Below are 12,963 nucleotides of genomic sequence, written 5' to 3' on the forward strand. Positions count from 1 at the left end.
AATGAACTGGAACATATAATCATGGAAGTTCTCAAGTAGTTTTTGTATGAAAAACAGGAGGAAAATAGAAAGCGCCTGATCTGTACTGATATTGTGTTCTGGGGAAAACCAATAGTTAATGATGGTAAAACTTAATCACTAAAAATGCTGAATAAAAGGAAAATGTTTGTATTTTGGGGAGTGTTCATTTGATTAAGGTGGAATGTGCCACACACTTGATTTAGTAAGTTTTAAAAAAAAGAGAGGATTCCTACCATTGTCTGAAAATCACCACATTAATAAAGCCTCCTCGTGTGCTTGGTGATTACAAAAGTGCTCTGGAAAATAGCTCAGTATGTCTGCTTTGTAAAACAGCTGAGTGTGCAGCAGCTTCCTTGTGGCATTCATAGCTGAAGTAACATTCAAGTGTTATGTCCATGCGTGCTCTCTCTACGTGTGTGTCTCAGACTGACTCAATGTTTTGAGATAAGGGGTTTCTTTGCAGCCACTTCTGAATTACTGTGACCTTCTTGGAACATGGGTTACATAAAAAATGTTATTTTTATTTTATTTATTTATTTTTTTTTTTCTGGTGAGATTCAGCCTGCCTTGTTTACCAGAAGAAAAAAAAGCTCCAATCAAAATTGTATTCCTTATTTCACGATTCAAATTTCAGTTGCACACAGATTTTAGGAAAAATGAAGAGCAGCCCACTGAAGAATAAGATAAGAATAAGAATAAGATCTCAAGAAAAAGAATATATTGTGCCATGATACCACCTAAAAAATACACAGTAAATAATATGATGGGCATTGCTCATTTTTTATGGTCCAAGCTCACAGTGGCACTGATTTTTGTGTGTTCTATGACTACTTTGTCTGGAAATAATTTATATAAACATTTTTATCAGCTTATTAAATCAATTTAATTTCAAAGGACAGCAGAGAGCTAGTTTTCTGTTAAAAAGGTTAATTTAGGGTATGTTGGGGCACTGAGATCTATACTGAGAGAAATTTGCTTCTGAATTCACTGCTTCAGCTTTAATCAAGAGCTTCCACCATCCGATTTTTGTTTGAGCTGTCCTTGCTTAGTAGCTTTTTGAAAATAAAGCAGTGGTCCTGCTGTTAGGTATTCTTGACTATTGGGCCTTCTGCTGTGTATTTATGTTTGCAGATGCTTACTCTGGTATCTTCACTCAGGATCTCAGTACAGAGGCCAACAGCTTGGTATGGAGAGCAGAAATTCTGCCCCATGGAGCTCAGTTAGGATCTTTACAGAGAGTCCAACAGTGACAAGGTTTCGATGTCTAGTTCTCCTCCGGGGCCAGCATTTGCGTTTCCCAGTCAGGATGATGTACGAAGCCAGTGTTATACTGAGGAGAAATGTATGGGTTCTGAGAGCAACTTTATTCCTAAGTTGTCTGATTTAACCCTTTTCATGTACCACCTAGAAGTTAAAATTGTCTGTTAGAGCCTAGCCAGTTGAAAAGATAAAACTCAGGAATTAGTAATAGTTGCTTTGATTGTATTTGTTACTAATACTTTCCACAAATGTACTCTGAAACTCTATAATGCCGAATTGGGAAGTATCTTCTCAAAGCGAATGAAAGCCAGAACTACCGGGAGCAAGCATCACCCCTTGCAGGTGCTTATTTACAAATCCCCAAACACTCCTGTAGCATGGAAGGAGAGTTGAAGAACGCCTGCTGGTGGCGAATTTAAGAAGGGTCCGTATTCCAGGACAGCGGATAACGGAACCACGACAGGAATGACAAAGGCTGAGCGTCCGGCTGGAGGCCGGGGAAGCAGAGCCGCACAGCGGGGAGCGGGGCAGGGGTCCCCGCTGGGTGTGAGGGGACCTGGCGGCGGGAGGGCAACGGGGGACCCTCTCGGCTCCACAGCAGCCTCTCTCCGCCGAGGGCAGGAATGGCCGGCACGGCAGGGGCGGGGGAGGGGGAGGGCGGAGAAGAAGGCAGCTGGCGCGGCGGCGGGGCCAGCCGAGGCTGCTTGTCCTCCCGAGGGGCACCGGGGGATGCGCTCCCCTCCCGCCTGAGGTAGCGGGCGCGGTAAGATGTCTGCCCTGCCCCGTGGGGTCCCCGGCTGAGGCGGGGGGCAGCCGTGACATCCCGCTGATTTGCCTCTCCTGCCCAGGTCTTTGTGGTGTTTCACGGATTTCTCTCAGTTGTGCGTTCCTGAGCCGAAATTTAAGAAGCCCTCTAATAAACAGGTAGGTTATGTGGGAGGCAGCAGGTCTGTGAGCTCTGCTTCTGCACTGAAAAGTAGCATTTGGGGTTTTCCATAGGCAATTTCATAACTGCTCATGCAATTCTCCAGGAAATATTAGTGTACGCCTGTCTTTTGATGAACACATTTAACAGAAATTGCCATGGATTTATAATGTTTATATTAATTCTTGTTGAACATTGTAGGAATGTACTGCTAGAGGGTTGTGCATGGCTGCTTGCTACTTCCATCGAAAACGGTTCTAGGACTTACGGGCTTATTTGGGTGCTGTCAGAGGGACAATTTGCTGGAAGATAGGTACTATGGAGAATAGTTTCTTTTGAAGTTACTTTTGAAGAAAGTGTAAGGGCTTCTATGGGTTTAAATGGATTTAAATCAGTAGTAAAACTTTTAAAAAAGACATTTTTGACTCATGGATCTTTACTGGCAAATAAAACAACAGGCCCACCTGGAATTTACTAATGTTAAAGGAAACCCTTTTTGCTGATCGCAGTAGGCTTTTCATCAGGCCGTGGAAGAAGAGGCAGGGCCAGAATGCAGAAACAAATCTAGGGCACACCATTGGCTGCAGTTACACCTATGTGCAGTTTAAATGTATGTTAGTTTTCTCATGTCATAAATATTCACACACAATTTTGTTTTGAAGCTGTTGTGATTGGAACACAAATTAGACACTGGGACTGTAAGATTTCTTTATGGATCAAGTAATTTTTCTCCTGCTTTTGTTAAAATACATATTTCAGGTAAGAAAACAATTCTCTTTTTTGAAGGTAACTAATTGGATGTTGATTTGGATTGCTTTCTTGTCATTCTGACAGTCACAAGGAGCTCTCATTTATTGTTGCTGAATATTTCCAGTCTACTTTCTTCCCAATTTGTTTGGAAGCTCTTTTGGAAGCCTTGATCTGCTCTGTTGTCTGCTGCTTCTGGCATAATATTGATCCCCGGAAGAAGTAACAGGTCCCAGCATCTTCAAGTTCTTAACTAACTCATGGTGCTTTATAACTTTTTGGACACTGCGATGCTGGAAATTCAGGATAGTTCTGGCACACAGGGTTATGCTCTGGCTACTGCTTTAAGAAACATTAATATAAGAACTGCATATGTAAGGACCACATTACTATCTTTCTGCTTCCCTTTGTAGTACACTTTGCAGTAGTTTTGTTCATGTTTATCTATGTTTAGGTTTTGTGTATGTAATCTTTATTTTACATTTAGATTACTGTGTTTTGTGGCAAAGGTGATTTTGAAGTTCTGTCAGTTTCTCATATGAATACCACTCATTCCTTTAGGGAAGAGAGCCCATTTGGGGTGGTGAGATGCCTGTACAGTACTGAGCCTCCTGGTATATTCTTCTGGAATATCCAGATAGCGTCCATTTGTGCTGGCCAGTTTTGAGCTCAAGAAGAGGTGTTTTTAGCGGAGTCCATAATGCAGCAGTCTGTGATCCACAGCAACTGGGGAAGTTTCAAGCGGAGCAGTTGAGAATGCCAGCCTCTTAAGGACGGTGATATGGGGTGAAATCAAATCTTTAGTTAGCCTGGTATCAACTCTCCAGCAGCAATGAAAAGCGGGTCTTTGGCAAGGACTGTAAGAGCAGCATAATATGAGAGTGACCTGTACTATGTTAGTTTCTCATCATTTGTAGCTTAAAGACTTCCCGAGATGGGTGTAATTTCAGTGCATTTACTGAGCTTTAGCGTAGTTCTCTTGTATGAACTAGTCCAGCCTCCTCTGAAGCTCATACAAACTTTTGGTACTTGTTTTAGACTTTGGCAAGAATACAGATCAGTTATCCAATGAAGTTGCCTTGTTTGATTTGGATTTGGGCCCTACCAGCTACGTTTGGTCCTTCACACTTCTTGTACTGAAAGAGACAACTAAAAAGCAATCCTTGCTCACTTCTGACTACTTAAGATTTTATAGACCTCTGTTATATTTCCCCTTGTGCCTCTTTTTCAGACTGAAAAGCTTACTTTAGTCATTTATCAAGAAATAGTCTACAGAACAGGTTGATGGATATTTGCTTAGGAAGACACCTCTTTAGCTAGTATGCAGCTAGCCTAAAGATAGATTTGAACCTTAGGTCTTTGTGGTCAACTTAAGATCTTTTTTGTATTTCTGCATTCTTTGCACAGGGACCTAAAATGTACTAGAAAGGTGTTGTCAAGAAAAAGGGGCATTCTTAATCCTCTCATCATATATGGTAAAATCAAAAATGCAATGTACACTTGCAGATTTTGTTAGTTTTAGGTCTAGCAATATGCATGTATAATAAAAATGGCATACAATAATCCTAATAGTGGAAAAATATTAAAAATGTCTTAAGTCAATTATTGGCAATTACATATTTCTTTTATTAACTTTAAAAGCAGATTTGCCTGCCCTTTGGATTGCATTGTCTTTACCAGATTATTTTAGAGGAATGGAAGCCAGCTATGCAACCATCAATTAACAGCCTATTACTTTTCCTGGAAACATCTAATATCTTTAAACACTTTTGTGTATGCCATCAGTATTAGTCTAGTATGTCAAATCAGGGGCTTCCACAAAGTAGTATGTATCCTTTTATAAGGGGCTTATAAAGATTATAGAGGTTAAATCCTATATAAACTTTATAAATTTTATACTTTAAAAAGTATGAACTGAACATTAAGATCCTGTGCTTTGATTTTTTTTCCCTCCTGTGTTGTGTTTTTTTTTTGTTTTGTTTTGTTTTTTTGACTACATTTTGAGTTCATTGCTAAATGATGGCATATATTTGTCTTCCTAGTTCATAAAGAAAATGAAAATGGAACTTAAAAGGACTTAAAAGACAGAAAGGACTACAGCGTTTAAATAATTGTTATGTGGTAGGGTTTGGCATCACATGCCTAAATTTCTGTTAATTTTAGACGTGTGATTCAGAAGTTTGTATTGCCATGTCTAGATTGGATAGGTAAGGAGGTGTAGGATGAATTATTTTATTACCCCTTGTATGTTGCTTTTTCATTTTCTGTGATGTATGGCAGTTGTGAAAGTGATGCCGCTAAACTACATTCTTGACCGTGGAACGTGAGAGTAGGGCTGAGGCCTCCCACTCCCGACTGACAGTTAACTGTGATTGCAACATGGACATTGAAAGTGAACTCTCTAGCCTTGTTCCTAAAATGATGATAGGTTTCTCTCTTTCTAGTAGAACATGTTTGGGTCCCAGCTGACATGGTTTGGCCACCTCTGAAGACAGAATGAAAAATATCACCTGTAGCCGCAGAGCTTGTAAAAATCATGAAGCCCTTCTGTGTCACATAATAGGGCTGGTAGTATTGGTCCATATAAAATCTAGTACTAGCTGACAAATTTTAGGTAAAAGTAGTTAATACAGACAACTAAGTAATTAAAAGGAAATTTTTTGCATGTTCTGTTAAGTTGTACTCATGCACGTTTCTGTTGCAGGGCTCAGAGAGTCTAGACTGTGACCAAATGAAAAAGCCTGCTAGAGTAGCTTTGATGGAGTGGACTGAATTTCCCAAAGGAGAAGATCCGGACTATTATATTGTAACCTATCAGCACACAGATGCTTTCAATCAAAAAGTAAATGTCATCAATCTAAGCAAGAAGTAGTTACAAATGTATTTAAGCTGTACGTATGTAATTAATAGCATTTTTTAAGATCAATATAAAATGGCAAATAAAGAGAAACTTTGGAGAAATTATACTGAATTCAGTTATTCATGTAGTTTATATGAACTTTTACAGAATCCTTTTGAAGCCAGTGGGACTTAAAATACCCTTGTGTATCCTGGTTGAATAAGGATAGATAGACATATGTTTGAAGTTCAGAATATGTAAATTCTTCAAAGTTCTCTGGTTTGAAGGAGGACTCCAGCTTCTTCAGGAGAAGCACAAACACTACCCCCAGATCTTTGTGGCAGGGCATTGTTCTCATTTTGCGCACAAGATGTCCTGGAACTTAAAGAAAATAAGGATTTTCATGTGGAGGTGTTTCTTAATAGCTTGAACAATCTCTAAAAGGTTGTGTTATAAATGCATTGGCTATTTTGCAGTTTAAATGTAGCCTTAAGTGTGATGTGCTGCAATATCAGATGTCCATTTCAAAACCTTCATAATTTATCATCATTTTATCATCAAACATTTAGACCATTTATGAATTGTATTTTTATTACTTTCACCTTATCTAGAAATTCTTTTAAATTACAGAATGTAAGAAACATTTCTAAACTTGAACAAAAACCTGTCAGTACTACAATTCTGCTGGAGGAAAATAAGACATATGATGTTACAATAGAATCTCTAAAAAATGGACATATCCTAGGTGTAAAGTCATTTAACACACGTAAGTAGTGTAGCACAAAAATAATTTTGGTATAATTATAATTAGTCTTATACAGAAGATTAAAGAAAAACAGATTGAAATCCTGAGATTATTGAATTATGTAGAAACTTTACATTGAGGCATGTTTTTGAGCATGAAGAGTAGAAGGAATAATTTTACTATAACTTGTTTGGTTAGCATAATTCTGTAATACAGGACTGATGTAAATGTTTGGGAGACTTTTAAATGTTATATGCTTTGATATACTACAGTAATTCTGGGAGAAACATATAAAAGACGACCATCAGGAAAGTTAATTACAGCCTGGCAATTTCATATCAGTTAAGGGTTTTAATTGCTTGTCTTACTTATAGAAGTTAAATATATTAATTACATAATTAATATTTTTGTTTCCATTTTATGACAGTCCCCCTAAAAAGGGTTATGGAGGAGCTTGAAGTTCTTAGCATTGTGATTGACTGGGGCAAACTTGTTAGTATAATAATTTGTGAGTGTAGCCACTGAACTTGTAAAAACTTCTTTTATACCTGTAGAGCTGTTTAGGACGAGAAGTCTTGCTGATAACTGGATTGAAAGGGCTTTCTAATCTTGATTTTGTTAATTGCTATAAAATAGTTTTATAGTATTACCTTTGTGCACATTAGAAGCCCATATTCAGAATAATAGTCTAGGATCTGAATACAAACTTGCATCATTGGGAAAAATATGCAGTAAGTTGAAAACATTGCAGCACCCACTGACTGTGCTGAAATAGTACATCGAGCAATCTAGAGGGAATTCATGTTTATGCTGTTGAAGTGTTACCACTCTTGATCAATATCTATTACTTGACTTTACTATTAAACTGTGTGCTTTTGTGCAATCCTTAATATATGCACTTAACTTATATTTATGATTGCTTCAGACATACTTACAAAGCATCACAGTAAAAAAAAGAGCACAACTTTCTTAATTGCTCATTAAGACATTTTCTGTTTTGACATAATTTTATACTTTTTATTTTACCTATTGTGTGTATCTCTCACAAATCTTAAAAGAAAAAAATAATAGTAATGAATTAAAGATTTGGGTTAACTACTGTGTTGTGGTAATGCAAGTTTTCGTTTTTGTTTTTTCCTGGTCTACTAGGTGGAATTTCAGAAAATGATATCAAAACGTTTGTGACAGCTACTACTGTGTCTTTTAATTGGAGTGCAATGACCAAAGATTTTTCAGTTTCAGTTTCACTGAATGATACTTCTCAGTTTATACAAAAAAACAATGGATTCTTTGTGTGGAGTGATTTGACACCTGCAACTTTATATACATTTGAGTTTATATTTCACCAATTACATCTTGAATTTATAAATGTGTCTCAATCACTGGATGTTCAAGCTGAAACAGGTATATACTTGTTTGTTGTAGTCACAATGAATGCAAGGAAGCACTATGTTTTCTAGAAGAGTTAATAGTAAGTTGCAAACTGTCTATATATACTTACACATTTTTTAATAGAAACTGTCTATATATACTTACACATTTTTTAATAGATGTGAGTTGTTTAATTTCTAGAAAGCAGAAATAAATTAAATGATAATGACATTGAAAGGGCATTTCTTGCTAATTTCTTTTTGAGGAGCAAGAATTCAATTTTCTATGTGCAAATATTTTAAGCTAACTATATGTTTTGCAGTCTAAAATAGAATCAAATGGATTCTAGTTTAGATGAAAGTGGACTGCAAACACAGGACATTTTGGATTGTAATTACTTGAGGATATCAATTGAATTTGTTATATACTTTCTATGAAAGGCAGGGAAAATCCTGTATTTTGTAAGGATTTGGAATACTTTTTGCCAGTGTTCAAAGCAGTGTTTTTGTACTGATGAGTGAGCTGTTTTGTAAGAAAAGCTTTAGAGGTAGGATTCTGAGGCTGGTACACTTGATTGTGTAACAGCATTCCTTTTAATGCAATACACAGCTAATGTAACTTAAAACCTTTAAAATTAGGAACACAAAAGAAAGGCTGATATAGGTTCAAATTCAGGGAAATAATTGTTTTCCTAAATTCAGGAAACTATTAGAAACAAATGACTTGTTAACTTCAAAATTTTAAATTTGAAAAATGAACCAGAAACTAATGGAGAATGTAAAAAATAGAATGGAATAAAAAATAATGGATCTCTCTCTCTCTCTCTGTCTCTCTTTTTTTTTTTTTTTTTGCTTTAGTAGGTTTTAGTAAGCTAGATATTCTTTTAATTAAATCAATCAGAATTTTTAAGACACTTGGGATTTTGAATGAGGGATGATTCATAATTAAAGACCTCTAGTAGTCATGATTTAATTTTGTAGTCATGATTTAATTAAATATTATCATCTTCAAATGAACGCGGATTTAAAAAAAATAAAAATTAAATGTAGCACTGCCATAAATAGTACAGAAAGTCCTAAAAATACTGTTCTTGTTCACCTACAGGTACCTGTTCCCAGGGGTGGTTGGCATTCCAAAGCAGCTGCTATAGAATGAGTAAGGAGAGTAAGCCATGGAAGATGGCACAACAAATCTGTGAAATGTCTTCGCAAGGGGCACATCTTGTAGACATAGGGAATGAAGAAGAACGTGGTTTTATTTTATCTTATCTCCAGACAATTAGTCAAATAGTCATGTTATGGACAGGTCTTAATGACCTAAAGGTCAGTCTGTTTTGTCTTTTTGCTATATACAGAAACAGGAGAATTTTAATGTGCAGAACCTAATTCTTTAAAATAAGTGCTACGCTTTAAATGGTCATTTGTTTGTGTAGATATTATTAGGTGTAAAAGGAATCATTAATTCTGCATAATTTGAAATACTGAAAATATTTAGGATGGCATAGCAGGGGAAAAAAGGCTGTCTTTTTTTTTTTTCAGTGCATCGTGGGGATTTTCTTTTGCCTGTAGGTGGTGCTGCTTTACCAGTTTTAAAATCTGATTTTATACTTTGTGTCCATTACTTTCTATGGATATCAAAGTCTGGGGTTGACTTTCATAACTTTGGTGCAGGTCTAAGATACTGACTGCTGGTTTAGCAGAGTCCATTCAGTATGGATGTTGGATAGGCCAGTGGAAGAAGGGACTGGAGCAAGGTATTTCATGTAAAAAGTTTAATTTCCTCCTATCAGTGATAGGAGGGTTCTTAATGACAGCTCTGCTGTTATTATGACCCTAATGACTCACCGGGGTGTGTAATTTGGGAATAGCTACAGTGATAAATAAAATTATTGGGAAAGCTCTGACAATGATGGAGGAGCTCTGCCAGAAAATTGGGACTCAGTTTTCCTGTAACTAAGTTTAGTGAAAACGTCGTTTGTCCTAAGTATCAGAAAGCTTAGAGAAAGCCTGCTTTTCAGTAGAAGTGTTTCATTGTAGAAAAGAAACTTGCAGTTGTGTTTAGTTTGAGAAACACAAACCTGTCTAGATTTGTGATTAGAGAGGCATTCTAGCCTTCCATGTTAGAGAAACAACTGTACTATATGTATTTTACATGTAATATTGTTTTATACATAAGATTTAAGAATTGCTATAATTTTTACAGCATAGTGATATTAATCTTAACCAACTTGGTATTTTAGGAATAAGGTAGTATTTGTAAGAGGCTGCCAAAAATAGCTATCTAATGAAAACATAATATTATTGAAGATTGATAACTACTAAGGCGTTTTTTTTTTTTTTCTTTTTTCTTCCTTTCAAAATTCTGATTACACAGGGAAGAGTTAATTGCCAGACTGGAATTTGATTGTTAGTCAATTGTTTAATATAGATTATGACATGCATTTTTAAGTTTGTGGGAGTCTAGTCAGTTTAATGAACAAGATGAACACCTTATTTTAAGAATGGCAAGGGATGAAGTGTTTTTCAAGCACTCCTTTCTTAAATATTTGTCATTAATTAGCATGTTCAGGTACTGTATGATTAAAGTACTGTATGAGTGTGTTTCAGTCCTTCTAACTGTCACTGTTGTCATTTGCTCATCCTATGAGAATTGCAAAATTGTAATTACATGAATATGAACCTTAGGAGTTCAAAGATCATGGGACATATATTAGGAATGGTGAGACTTGTTTAGAATCATGAGATAAAAAATACAGATTCAATTATGGTTTTCTCTGGTGTTTGAACCATTAATGAGTTAAATTTCTGTTTTAAATATTTTTCTCTCAATACCCTTGGGACTTTAAGTATTCTATGAAATTAAAATAAAGTTGAGTCTATAACATACTCGGAGGATTTCATCAGCCTTAGGAAAACTGTGGAGCACTGTGACACCGATAAAAGTAACACTGCGAGCAATATTAACTTCTGTAACATTTGAATTCTCAGTTTCTCCTTCTTTAACCCTATTTGGATACGTAACTACATTAAAATCTTTACTGACATGAGTGAGCGTTCCTGTGAAAGACAATTGGGTACCCTGGTCATTTAGGTCCCTGTGCTGGGTAAGAAAGATGGGAGCACTTGGGTGATGTCCTTACATCTGTCCTGACACTCTGTGGAGGTCTTCAGATTTAGAAAGTGAAAAAGGTAGGCAAAGACTGAGGTCTTTCTTACAAGCCCAGCTACAAAGGTTTCAAAGACCGCTATAAGAAAAAATATGCATTGATGTACACAGTATTTTTGAAATACTAGGCTAGACACACAAGTCCTTCTAAAAGTCAAGCTGAATTAAATATTTAATTTTTGTACCACTGGAAATCTTCACACTCTTGTGGAAATGAGAGACATCACAGCATTTTGATTTCTTTCAAATCAACAGAAGAATTGGATAAAACTGGCTTAGTCTAAACCAACATGGTTGGTTGGTTGATTGGTTGGTTGGTTGGTTGGTTTTCTCAGAGAAATGAAAACAATGTTTTCTAGTGGAGTGCAGACTGAAACCTACCTCCCGCTAGGGAGGGAGGTCTGTACTGCAATACTGTGAGCAAATTTTGCAGGCACCTTTCTCCCAAAGTGTCAGACTGTCTCAGTCTAGTCTATGGACTATTCTGCTGCAGAAATGGGAAGTATTTCAAAGGTTAGGAACTCTGAATTAGGTGTGATTGTCCTAACTCCTGAGCTACTGTCATGAGTGACAGTGAGGAAAAGATAGCATTTCCCCATCTGACTGTGAATCAAGCCCTGTATTTTGTTTAAGCTAAACTTTTTGCTTTCAGACCAAATTTATGAATTTTGTTAGCTGACTGAATTTGTTTCTTTTCCATTACTAACATTTTTAGAAAATTATCCATCCGTGATTATTTGATAAATAGTGTTTTTTAAAGGATTGACTGTAATGATCAAACACTCTACATTATCCCTATATGGCTTTTATTAAAATGTTGTATCTACTACTTTATTTTAATTGAGGGGGGAATAATTTTACACTGAAATTTTTCATTCAAAATGTTCCCATGTAATTAATTTTAGAAATCAAATATGTAAATTTTGGTTGTTTAGGAGATACCCTTGCAATGAGAAAAGCTTCAATAATTCATTAATGTAATGTAAAAATATATGTAATTTTTTTCCTTCATTTTTTCCACATAGGACGAAGGTCAGCTGTTATGGACAGATGGATCTCCTTATCTTCTAAAGGCTGGTATCTCATCTTTGTCGATGATACCAGAAAATGAAACAGACTGTTATGCTCTTCAGAGAGATCACAGTGGCCCAGACTATTTCTTCACAGGATTTTTCTGCTATATACAGCTACCATATATTTGTGAATATGAATGTAACTGTCTTTCTTCCAATTTTTTGCATTTATTTTAACACCCCCCCTCCCCAGCCCAATTTGGCTTTGAATATACAAACAGAAAAAGAACAAAGTTTTCATGATTTTGAATGACTTTTTCATTTTTGATGTTCTTTTTCAGTACCCCTCATACCAGAAAACTTCACATTTAGTGTGCATGATATCAAGACAACTGAAGCCGTGTTTATATGGAGTGATACCGACATCTGGCTTAAGTCAGGCTTTGCACTCATAATTAAGTACTATTTTGATCATATGAAACCATACATTCTGAGCTTGCCTGTGAATACAACACAGACGAAAATCGTGCAGTTGTCTCCTGGCCTTTGCTACAGGTTTTTACTAGCAGCAAGGAACCCAGATGGGGCACAGACTGTCTTAAGTCCAATTCTGAAGGTAGAAACAAGTAAGTTACAAAAATGGATAGTAGTAAGAACCACATAATCATATACTTTTCATACTTTTCCTTTGATTATGTTATTCATTTTGTTGCTATTTAGTCTGAAATTAGAAATAAATTTGAACATGACTTCTGAGTCCAGGATTCGCCTGCTTGTAGAACTGATTCCAAAATCTTCATTTTGCTTTTGTGCTTAATTGCTTATGAGAATAATGAGGAAGGGTAAGGTGTTTTCAGTGGCCACAAGCAGAATGCCA

At 36.2% G+C, this 12,963-nt stretch overlaps 1 protein-coding gene across 6 annotated transcripts in view; it reads left to right on the forward strand.

Annotated features, from left to right (window-relative positions):
* Positions 1-1,292: 1,292 nt before the first annotated feature.
* The window catches only part of PTPRQ (protein tyrosine phosphatase receptor type Q), a 138,406-nt gene continuing 126,735 nt past the window's right edge, over positions 1,293-12,963 (forward strand). The window contains exons 1-9 of one of the 6 annotated variants that reach the window (XM_083819707.1): positions 1,293-2,044; positions 2,130-2,205; positions 2,869-2,965; positions 5,658-5,795; positions 6,423-6,558; positions 7,687-7,941; positions 9,013-9,230; positions 12,099-12,285; positions 12,428-12,712. In XM_083819707.1, the coding sequence (XP_083675833.1) occupies positions 2,918-2,965; positions 5,658-5,795; positions 6,423-6,558; positions 7,687-7,941; positions 9,013-9,230; positions 12,099-12,285; positions 12,428-12,712 (1,267 nt within the window). In that variant the 5' untranslated portion in view covers positions 1,293-2,044; positions 2,130-2,205; positions 2,869-2,917. Of the gene's footprint in view, positions 2,206-2,262; positions 2,966-5,657; positions 5,796-5,833; positions 5,845-6,422; positions 6,559-7,686; positions 7,942-9,012; positions 9,231-12,098; positions 12,286-12,427; positions 12,713-12,963 lie in introns of those variants that run through there. The other 5 variants (XM_083819711.1, XM_083819710.1, XM_083819708.1 and 2 more) reach the window with 5 other exon arrangements.

This window comes from Anser anser, assembly GCF_964211835.1.
Source record: "Anser anser genome assembly, chromosome: 1".
Lineage (NCBI taxonomy): Eukaryota > Metazoa > Chordata > Aves > Anseriformes > Anatidae > Anser > Anser anser.